Genomic DNA, 21611 nt, shown 5'->3' with positions numbered 1-21611 from the left:
CACTGAATATCATCCCAGATTATACTCAGTGATATCTGTGGTGAAAAAAATTTCAGATAGTAACTAGTATAATCCAGATTATACTGAGTGATATCTGGATTATACTCATTGTAATCTAGATTATATTAGCTACTATCTGAAACTTTGTTTCACTCAGTATAATCTGGGATGATATCCAGTATAATCTTGTTCTTTCCGTGCATACTTCCAAGTCAGCTGCCCAATTTTAAAACACAGTAACTGCAAAATTTTTTTTAGTATTGCTGCATTTTCTTATAACTTGTAGACGTTAATTATTCAAGTATTTTTTCTTAAAAATATTTATATTCAAGTATTTTCTATTCATAAATCAAATTTTTTATCAATTCGACGCGCAAACTTTTTTTTAATAAGAAAAATTTTTAAAAATCTTAAAATTGTCAGTTACTGTGTTTTGAAATTGGACAGCCGATAGTGATGATCAACGATGTTGTTAAATTCAGCATTGTATGTATAGCAATCATTTATGAATTTAATTGTTTTGTTATCATTTTTTTTTTATGTAAAACATAGAACAATAAAATATAATGTTTGGTTCAAAAAAAAATTTATTAGTTCTTTTTAATAGTAAAAATTTTTTTTTAATTTTAAAATATTTATGACATACGATTTAATATTCGAATTATAATTAAATATCTAGTTATCTTTGTTGGTTAGAAAAAATATATCTCACAATTGTTAATATCATTTCATTTTTTAACTTTGTAGTAAGTTATAATTAATCACACTTTCTTAATAATAAAATTCTTAAGACACTTGTGGCTTTTCAACAGTTGATTTCACTTGAAATTTTTTTATTATACCGAGAAAAATTATTTGATAATTAAAAAAAAAAAAAAAATATTTGAAAATTAATTTTTACTCTTCTTTAAAATAATTGCGAGAAGTTTATAAATTACTAAATACAATATTAATTAAATAATGCGATGTTTTTAAGTAATGAGGTAAATGCTTGTTTTTAATAAATAAATTGGTATTTGTGATCAATTAAAAAATGATTCTAAAAATAAAAAAAAAAAATTGAAAATGATTGTCACACAGCCCCGTAAAAGCTTTTAATTATTTAAAAATTATTTATGCTGATATACTTCAATTAAAACTGAACACATAATTGGATTTCGAGTAACTGTTGAAATATAAAAAAAAAAAAAAAAAAAAAAAAAAAAGAATAATTAAGCCTACTTTTTTTACAATCAAATCAACAATATTCAGTCTAGACGATATCGGTCACAAAAACATAGCCGACAACTGAACTACGGGCTGATATTAAATAATCGATGCCCTTCATCATTAAGTAGATAATTAATAAATCAGTTTCTATTAGTATTAAAAAATAAATTCAATCTCTTACGCGAAGACCCCATATGCTTGTTCTACGCACGCCGACAGTGGGTCTCGCAATAGAGCTGTATAAAAATTTATTTATTTCAGTACCAGACGAATTATTTTGTAAGTTTTTGAACATCGGCTCTGACATCAAACCAAACACATCCAGGAAGCTGAGTGACGGCATGTAGGCGAGTCTTACGTATGAAGAAGGTGAAATACTGTAGCAGCGGCTTAGTGATAAATGTTCGAGCTTCGAAAGACTCAAAATACTTTGGACGGAAATTATTGTGAGCAATGTACAATCACTTAAATCGAGTTCTACTAAATTAGAGCATGAGTCTGTTAGTATTTTTACATCTGAAATTAAAAATAAAATAAATAAGTTCAACAATATAAACTATATTATTAAGAGAATAAGAAAAATTTTGTTTTATCTTGTGAAATATTGACATTTTTAAAGATATAAGAGAACCCCGATGTTATACTCATCGAGACCTTTCATTTGAGTACCCACATCAATTTTTCATATATTTTATATATTTATATATATGTATATATGAAAAATATATCAAAAATGCATATGGGTACTCAAATGAAAGCTCTTGATAAGTGTAACATCGAAATGAGTTTATAACTTAAAAAATGTCAATAATTAAGAAATGACCTTGTATCTTGTAAACTATTGACATTTTTAAAGATATAAGCTCATCCCGATGTTACACTCATCGAGACCTTTCATTTGAGTACCCACATCGATTTTTCATATATTTTATATATTTATATATTCCACAAATACCATATATATAAAATATATGAAAAAGGTCATGTGGGTACTTAAATGAAAGGTCTCGATGAGTGTAACATCGAAATGAGCTTATATCTTAAAAAATATCAATAATTAAGAAATGACCTTGTATTTTGTGAACTATTGACATTTTTAAAGATATAAGCTCATCCCGATGTTACACTCATCGAGACCTTTCATTTGAGTACCCACATCAATTTTTCATATATTTATATATTTATATATATGTATATATGAAAAATATATCAAAAATGCATGTGGGTACTCAAATGAAAGCTCTTGATGAGTGTAACATCATGATGAGCTTATATCTTTAAAAACGTCAATATTGAAGAAAGTACAGTGCAATTAAACAAAAGTCATTTAATAAAGCAAAATTTTAATTTTCTACAGACCATAAGTCACAGCAGTCACATAGTGACTGCAAGTTTACTAATTTTAATTAATGACCTTCATCAGTAATTGTTTTTCTACAGCCGGCAAGATTCAATCTGTCAATGGAAGGAGGTAGAGATTTGCAAAGTATTCCTACTGATTCAGAGTCTAATGAACACCATGATATATTTAACGCAGTTAAACTGAAAATAAATATTTCAATATTATTTTATTTATTAATATAAATATTTAATTGTAAAATAAAAAAAAAACTGACTTTTTTAACTTAATTAAATGTTTGACACCTTCAATATTAATACCTTCGCACATAGTTAAATTAAGAGTATTAATATCATTATTTTTACTTATAGCTTCGCAACTGGCTTGATTCAACGTACACTTTTCCAGTGACAACTTCTTCAACAGTCGACACTTATCAATAAGATCTGTAAGACCATCCGGAGAAATAACAGCCATTGAAAGATCCAGGTACTGTAATTTACTGGAGTAATCCTCACACAGGACTAATGATCCAGAACCAAATAACGGACCGGACAGTTCAGCTTGAGCCAGCCTGAGCATTTGGACTCCTCGCGGCAAAATGTGTCCTAGAGTACCCTCGGCGAGGACCTTGCTGCTGAGATCTAGCCTAGTCCACAGAGCCTCATCTCTTGCTATTTGGCACCACCGTCTGCAGACTGACATTGAACGCACCAAGCACTTCTTTGGTAGCCATTTGAATATCATCAACACCATCTCATCGGACAGTTTGTTGAACTCATCTTCACCTACAATAGAGGGTCTTTTTTTTCGCCTGTACAGATAATACTGATCAGCGTCGCTCGTGTTCAACAAACTACTCGACTCATTTTTGCTGTAATTCTGTTTGTCTGCAAACACTTCATTGCCAATGCGCGACGAATACCCAGACTCGTTACCCGTGGTACTATACACAGCTGGATCTTCTGAATGGTAAGAGTCTTGATCCAACCTTTACCCAATAAATATTTAATGTTAGTAATTTTAGAGCTTATCAAGGTCTAAATTTATCTTTACTCATCCTTGATCGATTACGTCGCATGACATTTAAGTTAACAGTCAATTGTAATTTTTTAATTTTATTTAACAAATAAATTTTTTTTGATAGATTATTTTTAAGGTAATCGGAAAAAATAGAGCCGGAAAAAATTTTAAAGTTATGAAAAATAATAATAATAATAATAATGACCCACAATTTTCCTGAAAAACAAGCACCCCCAGAATGATCGCTCCATTTTTTGTTACAAATTATTATTATTATTATTAAGAGAATAAGCGAAATTTTGTGGTCAGTGAATTTATATGACAAAATGGGTTTTTATGGTTAAATTTGGTATCGTTGGAAAGGTCTTGACCTGAAGTTGTGCTTTTTTCAAGGTTTCATATCATTCTCACCAATAGCCAATTTATGATGATAAGTATTTAGGCTACATTCGAAAATGCTCTAACTCTAGGTACATAATTAAAAAATGACCTTGTATTTTGTGAATTATTGACATTTTTAAAGACATAAGCTCATCCCGATGTTACACTCATCAAGACCTTTCATTTAAGTACCCACATCAATTTTTCATATATTATATATATTTAGATATATGAAAAATATATCAAAAATGCGTGTGGGTACTCAAATGAAAGCTCTTAATGAGTGTAACATTGGGATGAGCTTATATCTTTAAAAACGTTAATGTTTAAGAAAGTACAGTGCAATTTAACAGATATCTTGTGAACTATTGACATTTTTAAAGATATAAGCTCATCCTGACATTACGCTCATCGAGACCTTTCATTTGAGTACTCACATCGATTTTTCATATATTTTATATATTTATATATATATTATATATATGTATATATGAAAAATATATCAAAAATGCACGTGGGTACTCAAATGAAAGCTCTTGATGAGTGTAACATCGGGATGAGCTTATATCTTCAAAAATGTCAATAGTTAAGAGAGTACAGTGCAATTTAACAAAAGTAATTATTTAATAAAGCAAAATTTTATTTATTTATAGTTTACATTCACGGAAGTCACATAGTGACTGCAAGGTTGCTGGTTATTATTATTATTATTATTATTGTAATTTTTATTTTATAATAATATGAATTTTTCATAACTTAAAAATTTTTTCCAAGGTTTTATTTTAAAAAAATTGCATTCATTATTTTTTAAAATTTCTACGTCAATTTATTTTTCTCACTTTTTTGCCATAATTTATTTGTTAAAAAAATTATAATAATTATTAAATATCTGTTAAATTAATTATCATTTACGTCGCTCGTATTTTAGTCTACTAATCCCTTGAACTTAGAACATAGCTTCAATGGACCCTCGACCATTGTTAGTAACCAAAATAAAATTAATTATAATAAAATTTATACAAACCTATCTATTGTATCAAAACTACTAGATTTATATATTTTATTTTTATCATCCAAGTCAGTGGTTCCATTTTCAGGGAACTGGCGACTGGACTCTGAGCTGCTTTCATCAGGAGATGATGTCGCTTCATCCTGAGACGGTTTTTTTAAACTCTCCGAACTTGCATCGTCATCCAGCATACTAACTCCCAGATCCACCAGCACTTCTGGCTCCACGAGACTCGTGTCGCCGCGGTAGGACCACCTTCGCCCACTTTTTGATTCACTATTCAGCGTACTGTTTAAATTATTGTTGCACCCGTCATCTAATTTCATTCGTTTGCTGGAAAATGAAATTAAAATTTAATAAAAAATTAATTTCCAAAAAAAAAAAAAAATAATAAACTTATAAATACACTCAGTAAAAATAATAAAATAATATCAACCTGTTCCACCAGGAATTATCAAACGGATTCATTGGGACCAGCCACAAAAATATTTAATAAAAATTTAATTTAAAAATTCAACAAGCATTTCTTAAAATATTCTACATAAAAAATATACAAAAAATACACATGCGTTATAAAAATTCACACATTCAACACAATAATAATTACAATTTATAAAAAATATATTTATTATTACACTAATATTGCTTATTAAAAATTGACAAGGATTTTAGCACAATTATCACAAAAATAACCTTAAAAATTTGGCAAGTAGAGCCAAAATAAATACTAAATAATCACAATAGTAAAATATATATAGCAATAATAATTATTGAGTAAAAATAAAAGTGTAAAAAAGGTTTGTAAATAAATGTAGAATAATAAATATATAAAAGAAAATTTCAAAAACAGGTTTTCCTCAAAATCGTTGATGAGTTACTTTTTTTAGGTAACCGACGCTTGGGAAATTATTTTCGTGGAAAATATGAGAGTAGTGGGATTATCTTTTATTCTTGTCTCACGTATTTTGGATACAGACCGGACCCGAATCGGATGCGGGGAAGGACAGAGAAGGGAAGGGGGCTAAATACAACACTGTGTATTTTGGAGGGAACACTACCTGCGAACCCCAACATCCCAACAGTTCTTCGTTAAAATTAATGACACTGTGGTCACGTCAAGAGAAACTTTTCTCACGGTCACAGCTCTTGATAATTAAGCGTCGCTAAAATATCCGTTAAGATAAAATGCCGCGATAAATTGAATTTATATGCGGAATTTAAAACCGGCAGCTACGCATAACCTCACCTGGGTTTACTTGCACCTGCGCCCCCCTTTAGTAACTAGTAACAGCAACAGGTCAATTAAAACTCAGATTTTATTGATTAAGATTAATTCACAGAGTCACAATACACAATCACTGGTTAATTAGTTATTAATAAATAGTGTCAAACCTTTCAGGAGGCGAATATTCTCCGGAATCCTCGGGATAATCGTCACTCAATCTCGTGTTTTCCTCCATCACGGCATTCATTTTTGACGGAATAAAAGGCCACTGGTGATCTGGCCGACTAGTGAGTAAATACGCGCCAGTTGCAAGCTTCCATTGATCCCCTACTTGGAGATTATTACCAATACTGTTTTTTGATTGGTCAAGACTTTAGATGCGTGCGCAATTTAAATAAAAAGCGCGCGGTTTTAGAGCGCTCTTATTTTTGCGCGCTAAAATTTAAATTTCTTTTTTTTTTTTAACTTATAAATAATAATAATAATAATTTAGTTTTTTTTGGTTATTATTATTATTATTATTATTAATGAGTAACTTATTTTAAATAATTTAAAAAAATATATTTTTTAATTTTATTATTATTTATGAAATAAATAAATTATTTATAATTGTTAAAAAATTACTAGAAGTTTTATTTTAATTTAAATATTTCAACATTTTTATTGATAAATTTATACATTTCTTCTTTTTCTTCTTAATTATTAAAATTATAACTTCATAAAACTAATTTAAATTTAACAATAATAACAAATATAATTTATTTTGAAAATAAATTAACATAGACCAGGAAGTTTTCGATCCTCATATTGAATTATAGCATTTGACTGGACCATATCTGAAGTATGTTTATGAAAGTTAAATCTTGGATCCTTGGAACAAGTTTTAGGATCATACCACCATCCATAGCTAAAAATTAATCAAATAGAATTTTTTAATTTCTTCTAAAAATTATAAAAAAATAAAACATATATTGATACCTTTGACTAGATAAAATTGGATATCGGTAAAGATCTCGGGGTCCTTTGCGCTCTTGTTCAATCCGCGCGTTAACTTGATCAATAACGTCATCAATGGTGACATCTTCATAGTCCTGACGTGAGTAAAATTTCGGCGTGATCATATCTGCTGGAAATTTAATCACACCTTGAGTTAATTTATAATTTATAATTAAATTTGATTTAATAAAGTACCGTCTACTCTGGAGTATCGAGTGCCCGATTGACCGACCATCTGCTGCTTCGGGAAGCAAAGCTTGAAGGGAGGTTTTTCCTTCAGCTTTTTTACTAGTCCTGGACTTTGGGCGCTTCCGCGTGAATCCGACTGATCTGTTGACATTTTTTTAATTTATTTCATTTAAAAAGGATAAATCACTTTTCACTGAAGAAATTGAAATAAAGTATCGATTTTTTATCAAAGATTGAAATAATTTAAAAGAGCAAACTCATGTCAGATTTGTTTAACAAAATGGCAGATTTAGAGTGAAGACTAAGTAGGAAATTACTAAGCTAAACATTTTGTCAATAATTGAGAACGGTGACTGGCGGTCCACAATATCTTTAAAGGATATAATAGCCACGCGACTGCGATTATTTGATCGATACTTATGGAACTAAATTATGTTATTACATGCAACAACTAAATTGTTAAATTTTATGAGGTATTTAATATTTTTGTCATTTTTATTCTTCAATTATTGTAATAGATAATTTATTATATTTTATTAATTAATTTAGCGGTGGTAGACTCAAAAATTTGATTAAAAATTTTATATTTGTTTAATTTTATAATTAAAATTTTAATTACCCAAAAAAATAGATAATTATTAAAATATCTGAAGAAATATAAAAATTAAAATTTTATCTTTTGCAATTATAAAAAAATTAAAATTTCTTTCTTTTGTAATTATAAAAAATAAAAAACTTTGAGTGCTTTTTATAATTTTAAAAATAAAAATTTTATACTTAAAATAGATAAAGAAGAAAATGAATTAGGAATTAAAAAATTAAGTAATAAATAAATACTTTTTTTTATTTTTTATTTTTTATTTTTTATTTTCGATGCTCACCATTAGTAATCCATATGAATTACACAATTAATGGCTAATTATTTTAGCATCAATACAAAATGTTTTTGTTTATTTTCACCGCTCGTTATCAAAGTCGAGTTACAATTTAGACAATTTATTCGCGACAATCTAGTAATCGCATTGCAAAAATTCTTTTCTTATTCCATCAAATGATCGATTGAATCCTGGAGTGATTCTGGAGTATTTTGTGTGAGTGTGAAACACATCCAGAATAAAGTTTTTGTATTTAACAAAATGTCTTATCTCGTTCCACAATTTTTTTTTAATACAAAAGATTGTTTCGGTAAAAGTCCGCCGTCGTGCCTGTATGTCTTCAAATGTCTTCAGCTGATATATCGCGAACAATATCCGCCTTATAGATTACTTCTACTTTTAACTTTATTTAAGTCTTAATCACTAATTATAATTACAATTACTTATTTATAATTTAATTATCAATTAATATTAATGTTATTTTTATTAATATTTACTTGCATGGTTGTTTGTCCATTTAACACCCTAGGGTGGAATATTTTCACGATTTATAACGACTCAGAATTTTTTTTCAAAACGTCAACGGCTTAGTTTTTATTATAATAATTTATTTTTTTCGTTATATCTCGCGTAATTGTTATTTATAATTATTCATTAATTTTTTAGCTTCCAATAAAATTATTGAGTTATTTAGATGTCTTCTTTAAAAAAAACAGTAATTGAAATTTTTAAAATTTTTTAAAAATAAATTTTTATTCTAAATAAATAAAAAAAAATTAATTTAATTTTTTTTTTTTTTAAATAAATTAATAAATTACAATCCAAATTTTTTATAAATAATTTTGTAGATTTAATTTATTAAAAAAAAATTAAAAAATTTTGCAATTACTGTACTTTAAAAGAAGACATCGAAAAATAATTTTTTTTAATGAAAAATATCAATTAAAAGTAAATCTAAATTTTTTACAGATCAAATTAGACAAAATAATAATTTATTAAGATGGTACCAGTGAAAATATCCCATCAAAAAAAATTTACAAAAATATCACAAAAAGAAAACTAATAAAAATTTTCCAGGAGATATGACCAAGTAGAAGAACTTTAAACTATTATTTAAGCTTTTACAATAATATAAATCCTTCTACATGCTCCCTGATTGTCTAAATTAATAGTTACAGTATTACTCATATACTTAAACCTCTTTTTAATAATTAATTTATAATCTTTCTCACATAATTAATCACAATTTAAGTAAAAACATTACTTAAAATACAATAATTAAGTTTGTACGTTCACGATCCAGTCTCAACATTAATATAATATATATTATGATTCGCCTTATTACCCCCATTGAAATAATCTTGATAAATCAGCAATTAATCATACCTCACGCAGAAATTATAAAATACAAAGAAGAAATAAATGCTTGGAGGTGATTACTAGTTTAGCAATCACTATTTAAATCAATAAAACAAAATTATTGTCTTATTGAGATGAAACAATAATACGTAGGCCTATTGCAAGCAAATAAACTCGGTAAATCATTCAGCATAACGTACAATTAATAAGATATACATTGTTTATTTATTTTTTAAAACTACAACGAAGCGCATTAACAATTATAACGTCAACGCGTCAAAAATATATTTTTTTTACTTCAATAATTATTTTATACACTCTACTGGGCTTTGAAAAATAAAAAATATATTTTTATGGATAGGAATGAGGTCAGGACGTAGGAGGTAGGACGGAGAGGATATTTATTTAGTAAGGATTTAGGAAAGTAAGTGGGTAATTTCTTTTAACAATGTCATATAGGCATCATCGTATTTATAAGTAACAGTAAGTTGGTCTAGTGAGCGTTTTTCTACACACTCTCTTTACTTAATTTTTTTACAAATATTTAATGGATAAATAAAATAATGCTTAGTAGGAAAACAGGAATTGCCTGTATCATTTTGCTGATAAATATTTATAGCGATGTTAGTAATACAAAATTGTTAGTAAAAGCCAGAGTTGTCAAAAATAAATAACACAAATCAATTGAAAACATAAAATGTCTTTATTTTGTTTATTTCAAATAATTTTAATATTTTTTATTAAAATTATTAATCTCCTCTCGTCCTCGCATTAGAATTTATTCTCTTTATTTTTAATTTATTAAAAAAGTAACGAAAATTTATACTTCGCCTATCACGCCCCTTCATACTTATACATTATTACAGTGGCGAAAAAGTATATTTATATATTTTTATTTTCATAATTATAATCATCAAGTATTTGGTTATCACTTTTCTATTAAATTCACTGCAGACCTGATTTTTTACAAGCTTATTACTTCATGATTTAGATTCACAATATAAACCAATTAATAATAATAAAAAAAAAAAAAGCCGGATCTTCATACAGACAATTTCAAAGTTCATGTTTGCGCGTACAAACTTAAAAGTGTAAAAAATAATTTAAGAAAATATTTGTAGGTTCAGATTTAGAAATTAACTATGTTAATTAGCAAATGGCTTTCGACGGTCAATATCGCTGGTACCTTTAAAAAAAAAAATAAACAAGCTTGCTCTACAATAGTATCTCACTCACTTACACGCAGATTAATTAAACTTTTAATATAATCATAATCTTTCATTCACTTATGGCCATTTAGTACTTTTTTTTTAATGCATTACTTCTCTTATCATGTTGATAAAACACTCTTAAATTTTCAATCATCCACCACATACTCACACATCATCATTACACGCTTAAACCTACGAATTTTTTTTTTATTTTTATATTTTATTATTTTTTTGTATTTTTTTGTTCACTTATAAAGGAAGCTTTCCTCCGTGTTTTACTAAACACGGAATAATAATTATTAATTTTGCCGGTATATTTGTACTGACAATAATTCACGCGTGGTAAACAGTTGGACAATTTTAAATATTTTTTACAAACTTATATAAATAAACTACGAGCTACATCAGTTAAAGACTCGATTAACAAATAGTATCGATGATTGTAATTAATATTATTTTTTTTTTTTATTTTCAGAGTTCTTAAAATATTGCAACCAACATACTGTCCATTAATAATTATCAAAAAACAATCAGCGGTCTCTTTACAATAACAATTACAATCAGATTGAAATTGAGAAAAAATGCACATTGGTGTTCTTAGATAAAATAGAAACCACTGATTTCCGAGTCTATTTGTGACATCTCTCCCTCTCATACCTCGAGTCATATTTATATTGTTTACTGTTCACTCTTATCTCCTCATTGTACACATAATAGATTCGTATGTACACGACTTTTTTTTTGTCATTCTCATTACCAAACAGAGCAACTGAAAAATCTCGCTGTCAATTAATGAGAACTAAATTTCAGCTCACCTTTTTTTAATTTATTAATTAATAATTGATAATATAATTATAATCAATAATTAATAATTATCAATTAGTAATTATTAATAATTATTAACAATTATTATTAATTAGTAATTATTAATAATCATTAACAATAATTAATAATTAGTAATTTTTCCCAATCATTAGTAATTAATCATAATTATTAATAATCATTAATAATTAATTAAAAAAAAAATAAATAAATACGTTTCAGTTACTCTGTCAGAGAATCTAATAGAAAAAATTCCTACGTGACTAAAATTATATTACACGACGATACTGACTCGCAGGACTCTTATCATGTTCGGCGGAAGAGCTGGGCACTTTGAGACATACATATTTCATTTATGCAATGAGACTTGATCAAACTGGGAATATTTTATTCACCATCTACTCTTTCTTCTTTATATTTAACTCTTCTTCTTCTCTCTACCTTTCTGTCAGTTAATATGTGAGTAATGTATAGTTGTACCATGTAATGCTGTATTAATCGTGTAATTATGTTAAATGTATGAATGTAATGATTCTGTGTTTAATTTATGAATATAATAGATATAATTATATATTCGCTTTGTGGCATCGATCATTTATTTGACAATCTTATTCTCTTCCACACGATCACTGTGACCAGCTTATTTTTAAATATTTTCTCGTTTACCCTGAGTAACAAAAATTTCTCCACCTCTACGTTTAATTGCAAAAAAAAAGACTTGAGATGGATATTGTTATTACATTATAATAAAACAAAAAATAAATTTAGGCTGAGAAAGTTAAACAAAAATTGCAAGATCTATTGCGCTTAAATATTTCTGGCAAAGTAAAATTTTATTTTTTTTTTATTGAATAAAAAAAAAATTTACAATTCCACGTAATCTAACCAAAAATCCAATGTTATACTAATGGATTTTGATAAACTAAAATATATAAATACTGCAATCATATAAAAATATGCGTGGAACGTAGTCGACAAAAATTAAATATTTTGCAAACTGAATTATTTTTTTACTGCCAATCAGTAGGCGGTGGGATCGATGATAAAATATATAATAAATCTTATATTTATACTTTTATACATAAAGCTAATTATTCGATCAATGTGACCATCTTTTTTTTTGTTTTGTAATTTTTTTTCGCTTAAATTCTAATTATAAACTTTTATTTTCACTTCTTTCTCCTCCTCGCTCGTATACTCTCTTTCTGTTTATTTTAAAATGTCTACCGCTTTTTTCGCACACATTACAGGTACTACTTTAACAAGTTTTTTTTTCTCACTTATTTCGATAAATCTTACAGACTACGATCCTACGCGATACTTGAGACATCAAAGAATTAAAAAAAAAAATCGATATGAAAAATGGCCTGTCTAGTTATAAATTAAAAAAAGCGCTGATATTATTTTTCTCTCTCATTATAACTTTCTATTTTTATTCCTACTGTTATTCAAATCACAAGCGCAATAAAAATTATTTAATTTTATTAACAATAAATTTAATAATTACGTTATTTTACCACACAATTAAAAATTACGTCAAAATAAACTAATTTTTTTTTTTTTTTAGTAAAAAACTGGTGTTTAATTGTCCAATTAAATTTTTTTTTCTGAAGAAATAAAATAATTTCAACATTAAAGTAAATTATATGTTATTTATCGCGCTCAATGTGAATTGAAATAAATATAACAATATAAGAAAAAAAAAAATAGAAAGTGTAATTTTCATGTGCATAAAGATTTTCAAGAGATTGCTACTAAATATAATTATAACAACTGACAGGGCCAAGAATTTTTTTTAATTGTTGCCAATATAACTGAAAATAAAAAATCGCCATTGACTGACAAACTATGGCATGTTTATTAAAAAAAAAAAAAAAAAAATGTAATATTACTGTCAATGATGATATTAATAAAATAAAAAAAAAAAAAAATTAGAAATCTAGTTTACGGCGAGCAAGGAGATTTTTGTACGATGAGTATAATGGATACTCTTTCAGCCACTTGGGGATGCGACGAATGCCGGGTTACGTCGTTCGAGAAGATTAGAGCGTGCTTTTATCCGACGCTGCATCAGTTTACTCTCACTCGGCGGTGATAGACCGTAGAGATGAGCCAGCGCGTCTTTACCGTTGAGACGACTATCGCCGATGAATTTGCAATCACTGTGCTCGATGGTTGAGTGCATGGAGCATGACTTGCGGCGTGAATTAGAATCAAATTCAATGGAAGAGTGAGCAACACAGTGCTTGCTGGGCTCCGAGCCTTCGCTGCTGGTATCAGACATATGGCCGTAAGGATGATTGTCATCGTCCATCGAGGATGTCGACAGCCTGGGTTCGCGAGTCTCCGCCAGATCTTCCAGGTGGTTTATTGAAAAGTGCTGATGCACTACGCGATTCACGGCCATTGCTGACTCAGCGAACGCTGAAAGTTCACGGGCGGAATTGTTCCTTCTGAAAGGCAAAATAAATTAAATACAAATTTATTTTTGTCATTACATTAAATCTATGTTATTGAGAATAAGAAAAATTTTGTCTCCAGTCATAGTGTCATTGCAAAGATCTTGACTTGAATTTATGCCTTTTTAAGGTTTCATTTCATTCTCACCAATAGTCAATTTATTATGATAAGTATTCAAGGCTGCATTCGAAAATGCTCTATCTCTAGATACATAATTAAGGAATTACCTTGTATCTTGAGAACTATTGACATTTTTAAAGATATAAGCTCATAACGATGTTACACTCATCAAGACCTTTCATTTGAGTACCCACATCAATTTTTCATATATTTTATATATTTACATATTTCACAAATACCATATGTATAAAATATATAAAAAATGCCATGTGGGTACTTAAATGAAAGGTCTCAATGAGTGTGATATCGAAATGAATTTATATCTTAAAAAATGTCAATAATTAAGAAATGACCTTTTATTTTGTAAACTATTGACATTTTTAAAGATATAAGCTCATCCTGATGTTACACTCATCGAGACCTTTCATTTGAGTACCCACATCAATTTTTCATATATTTTATATATTTATATATATGTATATATGAAAAATATATCAAAAATGCATGTGGGTACTCAAATGAAAAAAAGCTCTTGATGAGTATAACATCGGGATGAGCTTATATTTTTAAAATATATATTATATATATATATATGTATATATGAAAAATATATGAAAATACATGTGGGTACTCAAATGAAAGCTCTTGATAAGAGTAACATCGAGATGAGCTTATATCTTTAAAAACGTGAATAGTTAAGACAGTACAGTGCAATTTATTAAAATTCATTATTTAATAAAGCAAAGTTTTATTTATTTATAGTTCACAAATCACGGCAATTACATAGTGACTGCAAGGTTGCTAGTAATTTATTAATAAAATAAATATTATAAATAATAACCTTATTATTTCAGGTGTAATGAGTGGCCTGTTGCCAGCAACAGTGATAGTAGGCCCAGGATTGATCCATTGATGATTGAGAACGCACTCGGCGCTCAATCTCTGGTGGGCGTCTTTGACAAGCAGCCCGCGAATAAGATCCTTGGCGTCCTCGGAAATGTCTTTCCATTCTCTGGCTGGAAAATCGTAAATCCCCTGCTGAATGCTGGTGAACAACAATTCTTGACACGCCTGGCAATTTTCCCCTTTCTCCCAGCCGCAGTCGGTGCCGCAGTTGCCGTAAAACGGCGGATAACCGCACAATAAAATGTACATTATCACGCCAAGACTCCACAAATCACAACGTTTGTCATAGTAATTTGACTCTCCGATAAAAGCCTCGACAACTTCTGGTGCCATAAACTCTGCGCTGCCAACTGGTGTTAGTAGTTGCGGTGTCGCCAGAGGACTTTGCGAGTTGTTGAATTTAATACCAGATCCAAGATCAAAGTCACAAACTTTTATTGGCGTCAATTTGTCTGGGTAGACGCAAAGGATGTTTTCTGGCTTCAAGTCTCTGTGTGCGATACCTATTAATAAGAAATATTTAATTAATTAATTATTTAATACTAATTATCTATATTATAAAGAATTCAAAAATACTCTATCTCTAGACATATAATTAAGAAATGACCTTGTATCTCGTGTACTATTGACATTTTTAAAGATATAAGCTCATCCCGATGTTACACTCGCCGAGACCTTTCATTTGAGTACCCACATCAATTTTTCATATATTTATATATATTATATATATATCATATATATGTATATATGAAAAATATATCAAAAATGCATGTGGGTACTCAAATGAAAGCTCTTGACGAGTATAACATCGGGATGAGCTTATATCTTTAAAAATTTCAATCGTTAAGAAAGTACAGTGTAATTTAACAAAAGTCATCATTTAATTATTTAAAACTTTCTTAATTATAACAAACCTTTTTTGTGAAGAAAATGAAGTGCTCCAGCAATTTCTTTGACAATCTGACTGGCCTCTCTCTCGCTAAAATGAACGCGTTCTTGAATCCTCCTCAGCAATTGCCCACCGTTGATCTTCTCGAAGACGAGATAGAACCGCTCGTCGTCTTCAAAGAACTCGATCAGCTGGATTATATTCGGATGACCCTGGCAATGATGGAAAGTCTCGACCTCCTTGAAGACCCTGGTGCGAGCATGCCCGGGAATCTTGTCAATAATCTTAACCGCGTACTCCAGATCTGTGTAGAGGGATGTGCAAGTTTGCACTGAAGCGTACGCTCCCTCGCCCAGTACTTCGCCCGTCAGTTTGTACAGCTCTGCAAATAAAATTTTTTATTACAACTCATTTTCATTTGCAATTTATAATCTACAATACAGTTAAGAGTGCGTTGTGTTTACAAGAACCGGTTTTAATTCTTCGTCTCTCTAGGCTTGTCAAAGTCGAAAAAATTGTTACCTTTAATAGAATAACCATTACCGGTTCTTGTATATCCATTCAAGATTTAATGGGTACTTTACTGTGCACTAAATTCTAATAATAATTTCAAATTAAGCTTTAACTTTTAACGGTTACAAACTTTTAAATTGTCTTTAATGTACTCTTATTGCGAGTTCTTATTTAGACTCGTCAAAAGATGTAATAAAAAAGTTTTACAGTAATCAAAAACACTTTAAGCTTTTATTGTTATATAAAATGTATAATAGAAAGTTTAAAAATTTGTTTTTATTACTTTTTTATTTTTATTATTCAATAAGCTTATTTAAAATTATAAATGTTTTAAAAAATTTTTAAATGTAAAATTTTTTCAGTAATTTTTAGATTTAAAATTTTTTAATTAAATTTTTTGGGTGTAAAAATTCTTAATTAATTTTTTAGATGTAATTTTTTTATTAAATTTTTAAATATAAAAAATTTTACTTCAATTTTTAGATGTAATAATTTTTAATTAGATTTTTTTATATTTTAATTTGTTATAAAAAAAATTTCTTATAGATTTTATAATTCATGATATTTTAAGACCTACCAGTTAATATATTAGTTAAAGTTTTTATACCATATTAGGTCAAGTGACTAGTAGATTTTTTATTCAAGCCCAAAGATGGATGGTCCATCTTCCCTTTTGTTCGAAAGCTACATTCTCTCTTCCCATTAGTTCGATGGGAAGAGAGAATATAGCTCTCGAACAAAAGGGAAGATGGACCATCCATCTTTGGGCTTGAATAAAAAATCTACTAGTCACTTGACCTAATATGGTATAAAGATTTTATAATATTTTTACTCCAATAATTAAAAAAAAAATTTTTTTTAAACTAAATTAAATTAATTAAGTATTTTTGACGTGTTCCACCTGATTAGCTTTCAAATATCATGCCAAGTACAATTAATTATAAAATTAAACATGTTCAACCATCAGAATCAGCTCTCTGCAATCAATCAAGTCTCGTTATTAATTAAAAAAAAAAATTTTTTTCCCTCAAAACTTCCAATCAATCAATTACTAAAATAATTTAAATAAAATCCCCAGATCTGAATAAGAAAACAAGGAAGTTAAGGCGGATGGGTAGTGTCATTGCGGAAGTTATTATTTCTTGTTAAGAAATCGGCGATACTGTAATTGACGAGCAAGAAAAGGTGTGTAGTGTATAATAAGTGGGAAAATAAATGAAGAAAATAAAAAGTACGCTTGCACAGCAAGGTGGGACATTGATTCGGTCATCGTCCGATGACGCAACTCCCGAGTCTCGATACGTCTAAACTCGGTCGTTGCACACATTATTGATACATCAATATGTATATATTGGATCCTTATTTTATATGAATACAAATATAGATCAGTGATGCCGAATGGTGAATACTGAACAAAACGTATGTCTGCATCAGCAATTAATTTTCCTGGCCTCGACTCTAAGTGGTGGCCGGCGAACATGCGCAGAATTACATTCAAGCCGATACCAGTTGGAAGTTGAGCTCTAGAAGGTTCTAGAAGGAACGTCAAAACTGCCAGTTTAAACTGCCACCACTACTAACTGCAAGTACGGTGTACAAGCAAGTAAAACGAAGAAGGAAATTTTAAAGAAGATAAATTATAAAGAGTGAAACAGTGATACTGTCTCGTCTGGATTTTACACCAGCTAACTTTGCTGTGCAGGTTGAATAAGTTACTTCATCACTCCAGGCTTTCTCCCTTCTTCAATGCTCTGTACTCTGAGGAATGTTAACAAAACACAGGGCTGGTATGTTTGGAGAGAGATTCAATCTCAACTGAATGACGTTATATAACGTTTTGGTTTTTATACAGAAAAAAAATTAAATTGAATCAGAATAATTTTTTTTTTATTATTTTTATATATAATTATTTTTTAGAATTTTATTGTATTGATTTAAATAGAAAAATTATTCAATTATTTATTTATTAATATAATTAATTTATTATTTATTTATTTATTGATATAAGAAATTTTACTTTTTTAATGACACTAAATTTTCACGGACTTTATAAATTTTTTTGCAATTAAATTATTATGTAATAAATTTAATAAAAAAATTTCACATGTAAAAATTTAAAAAATTGTTAGAGGAATTTTTTTAAAGCATTTTTATTACTGTAATCATTATTAAAGTTAATTTTTTTTTGTGCAGAAGAAAAAATTGGCCTGAATTTAAAAGCTTTAATAATTTTTGCCCGAAAAAATTTTATTGAAGATAAAAAATTTGATTTTAAGATAATTATTGTCTTGATAAATATCTTCTTAAAAAAATTACAATTATTTTTAATGAAAGATTTTGTGAATTTTTTTTATCTTAAAATAAAAAAAAAATTTTAATTTTCATAATTTCTAGTGCAATTTTATAAATTCTATAAAATAGTTTAAGAAATATTTAAACATTGTTTTATGGAAGGATCAATTACTTATTATCGCTCGGAATAAATTATCCGAGTCGGTAATTAATAAGTAATGAGGAAGAATAAGAAATACCTACCGAGATATTTCCCAATCCACGAGAACTTATCAACCTGCTCCGAAATTAGTACAACCCGGACACTCACGCCGTTCATCGTTCTATCATCGCCACTCGTACTGGGTTCGAACCCCCTTATTTGAGTCATTATCGTGTAGATGCAACAGTAACCACCCGGGTATTAGTTGGAGTTAATTGTACATTAGTATGACAGATATTTTGTAGCGTGAATTTATAAATTTCTCCAAGAGGTGTGTGTTTACCTTGGAAGCATGACGAGACGAGAGATGAGCCCGAACGATGCTTCCTACGTCGTCTACGTCGGGCTTCCTCTTGTCTTGCGTGGACTGAGCTGAGTGGTTCTCCAGTTGAAGTTACGTCTCTGCGATTTCCATCCACTGAAACAAATTTTTTTCTTAATTTATAATCAAAATAATTTAACTTTAAAATTTTTTTAATAAAATTTAATTTGTATTTTTTCCTTAAAAAAAAAAAAAAATATAAATTTTATTTAATAAAAAAAATTTTTTTGATTCAATAAAAATAAATAAAATTCATTAAAAAATTTTTTTTCTTAACTTAAATTTAAAAATTCTTGAATTAAAATATTTATCTTATTTTAAATAAATTTTATTTAATTAATAAAAAAATTTTTTTTAATGTAAAATAAATTCCACTGATAAAAAAATAAACTTTAAAAAAAAAATCTTGAATAAAATAAAATTTATTCAAACTAAAAATAATATTTTGATTGCAAAATTTTTACTTAATTTATTTTCAATAAAATTTTATTCAATTAAAAATAATTCTTAAATAAAATAAATTTTCTTATCAATGCACGGGTGAATATCTCTATTGCAGAGGTAAACTTTGAAGGGCAAATGTAGATCAATAAACTGTAAACCTCATTGAGAAGCAGCAATTATTATGATTATTATTATTTAGTCTGTATTGAAGAGTTTAAGCAGTATAGTACATGGACACTCAAGTTATAGTGAGTGTAAGTCTAGCAAAAAGAGAATAAGATGAAATGGCAAGACCTTAAAGAGCAAGAGCACGTTGATGAGGGTTTATGAGCAATAACGAGTGCCCAGACACGCGCAAGATCAACAAGAATAAAAACCAGTACTTTTGTCCAGGTTCAAAATTTTATTTACACTGTAATAGATAGCATGACGCAACCTCGGATCATTTATTGACGTCAGAGTTGAAAATTATTCTTCATCTTCAGATAACTGCATCCAATGATAAACATTTTATTTACTCGATTAATTTAATTATAGCCGTTGATAGATTAAAACAAAAATAAGACAGTGGCCTTGTAAGATTATTTTATTTATAATAATAATAATATAATATAAGCGCGACTGAAATAAACTAAAGATAGATGACGTGGTGTCTGACGTTCGTTGACCGCGATGTATAGAAAATTAAATAGAGCTGTCTCGTATGTTGAACTTTTTTATTTTATTTACCTGGTCTAGTAAGACACACAAGGGAGAAAGTTTGTCGGGCGAAAAAATGCAAGTAAACGAAACTAGTTGTCAACAAAAAGCTTTCCTATTTGTGAAAATTAATTGACGAGAATCAGATACTATCTTTTAGTAAGTAACCTGATCTTTCTTTCTCTTTGGTGATTTAAATCTGGCAATCGAAGCAAGTTATTAATTGCTGATCTGTTATATGATGAGTTGCTAGTCTGTCATTAATTTAGATTGATTAATTTTTTTGATTAAAAAAATTCATTTATTAATTTTAAAAATTATTTTTTCAAGCTAAGAAAAATTTTTTTTTACTTAAATTAAGAATTGTTAAAAATTTATCCAAGACTGGGCTCGAACCCTGATCTTTCCATGCGGTTAAAAAATAGTGACCCCACTTAGCCATCAAAATATTTTATATAAACAGAAAAAATAATAATTCAACTCAATTAAATAAGTCTAAACTCTAAATAAAAATTTCCAATATCAAGGAACTAATTTCCTTTAAAAATTAGCCTTCCTGAAAATTTCTATAACCGACACCTTTTTATTATGTATATTACATTACTCACGAGGAACTAAAATAACTGGATTTATAACGAGAATACTTCCTACAGCAGCTGGCAGTGAATTCATCCGGGAAAGGTCGCCGGTTAAAAAAGGACTCGAAAAATAATGACAAGAGTAAAAAGTACTACCGGCTACTAAGGTAAAAGCCCCAATATATGATCATGTACCAGTATATGATCACTCCATGTATTTGTATACCTATATTTGTGAATATAGATATACAAATACATGGAGTGATCATATACTGGTACATGATCATATATTGGGGCTTTTACCTTATCGACCAGGAGAGTTTTAAATAAAATGTTAACTTTTCTCATTCATTTTTATTATTATATCTACGCTACCAGGATAGTTTTTTATTCCGTGTTTTATTCTGTACGCGAGATCCCTAACGAGAATAGCGGGGAAGAGTGTAGAAGCTAATAGAAGCCAGAGGGGTAGTTTTACTTTGTCCCTGCAGTATACATTCGCAGTTGGATTCTGCGAGGGTTTTTTTTTTTTTAATTCTCTTGTTTGC

General features: G+C 28.4%; 3 protein-coding genes across 9 annotated transcripts in view; all 3 read right to left on the bottom strand.

The window, feature by feature from the left end:
• Positions 1-901: 901 nt before the first annotated feature.
• On the bottom strand, positions 902-6505 carry LOC123261268 (S-phase kinase-associated protein 2-like). Of its 3 annotated transcripts, none has more exons than XM_044722835.1 (5): positions 6354-6505; positions 4977-5294; positions 2826-3539; positions 2624-2751; positions 902-1725 (listed from the first exon to the last, which is right to left on the bottom strand). In XM_044722835.1, exons 1-5 carry the CDS (start codon positions 6431-6433, stop codon positions 1379-1381), a joined length of 1587 nt encoding a protein of 528 aa, XP_044578770.1. In that variant the 5' UTR covers positions 6434-6505; the 3' UTR covers positions 902-1378. The 3 variants fall into 3 exon arrangements, with proteins under 3 accessions (XP_044578770.1, XP_044578772.1, XP_044578771.1); XM_044722837.1 differs by lacking the exon at positions 6354-6505 and adding an exon at positions 6208-6347; XM_044722836.1 differs by lacking the exon at positions 6354-6505 and adding an exon at positions 5398-5545.
• A 417-nt stretch (positions 6506-6922) lies between these two features.
• Positions 6923-7847, bottom strand: LOC123261271. Of its 3 annotated transcripts, none has more exons than XM_044722841.1 (3): positions 7378-7847; positions 7165-7330; positions 6923-7093 (listed from the first exon to the last, which is right to left on the bottom strand). In XM_044722841.1, exons 1-3 carry the CDS (start codon positions 7520-7522, stop codon positions 6961-6963), a joined length of 444 nt encoding a protein of 147 aa, XP_044578776.1. In that variant the 5' UTR covers positions 7523-7847; the 3' UTR covers positions 6923-6960. The 3 variants fall into 3 exon arrangements, with proteins under 3 accessions (XP_044578776.1, XP_044578777.1, XP_044578778.1); XM_044722842.1 differs by having other exon boundaries at positions 7165-7312; XM_044722843.1 differs by having other exon boundaries at positions 7165-7309.
• A 5593-nt stretch (positions 7848-13440) lies between these two features.
• The window catches only part of LOC123261264 (MAP kinase-interacting serine/threonine-protein kinase 1-like), a 42656-nt gene continuing 34485 nt past the window's right edge, over positions 13441-21611 (bottom strand). For 2 of the 3 annotated variants that reach the window (XM_044722831.1, XM_044722832.1), the window contains 4 exons: positions 19304-19438; positions 16039-16395; positions 15060-15627; positions 13441-14091 (listed from right to left, as the gene is read on the bottom strand). In XM_044722831.1, coding sequence (XP_044578766.1) covers positions 13632-14091; positions 15060-15627; positions 16039-16395; positions 19304-19438 — 1520 coding nt within the window. In that variant the 3' untranslated portion in view covers positions 13441-13631. Of the gene's footprint in view, positions 14092-15059; positions 15628-16038; positions 16396-19061; positions 19217-19303; positions 19439-21611 lie in introns of those variants that run through there. The other variant, XM_044722833.1, reaches the window with a different exon arrangement.

Source organism: Cotesia glomerata, linkage group LG3 (genome assembly GCF_020080835.1).
Source record: "Cotesia glomerata isolate CgM1 linkage group LG3, MPM_Cglom_v2.3, whole genome shotgun sequence".
Classification (NCBI taxonomy): domain Eukaryota; kingdom Metazoa; phylum Arthropoda; class Insecta; order Hymenoptera; family Braconidae; genus Cotesia; species Cotesia glomerata.
Note: the sequence above shows the minus strand (reverse complement) of the source record. Positions and strands in the feature narration are given on the sequence as shown.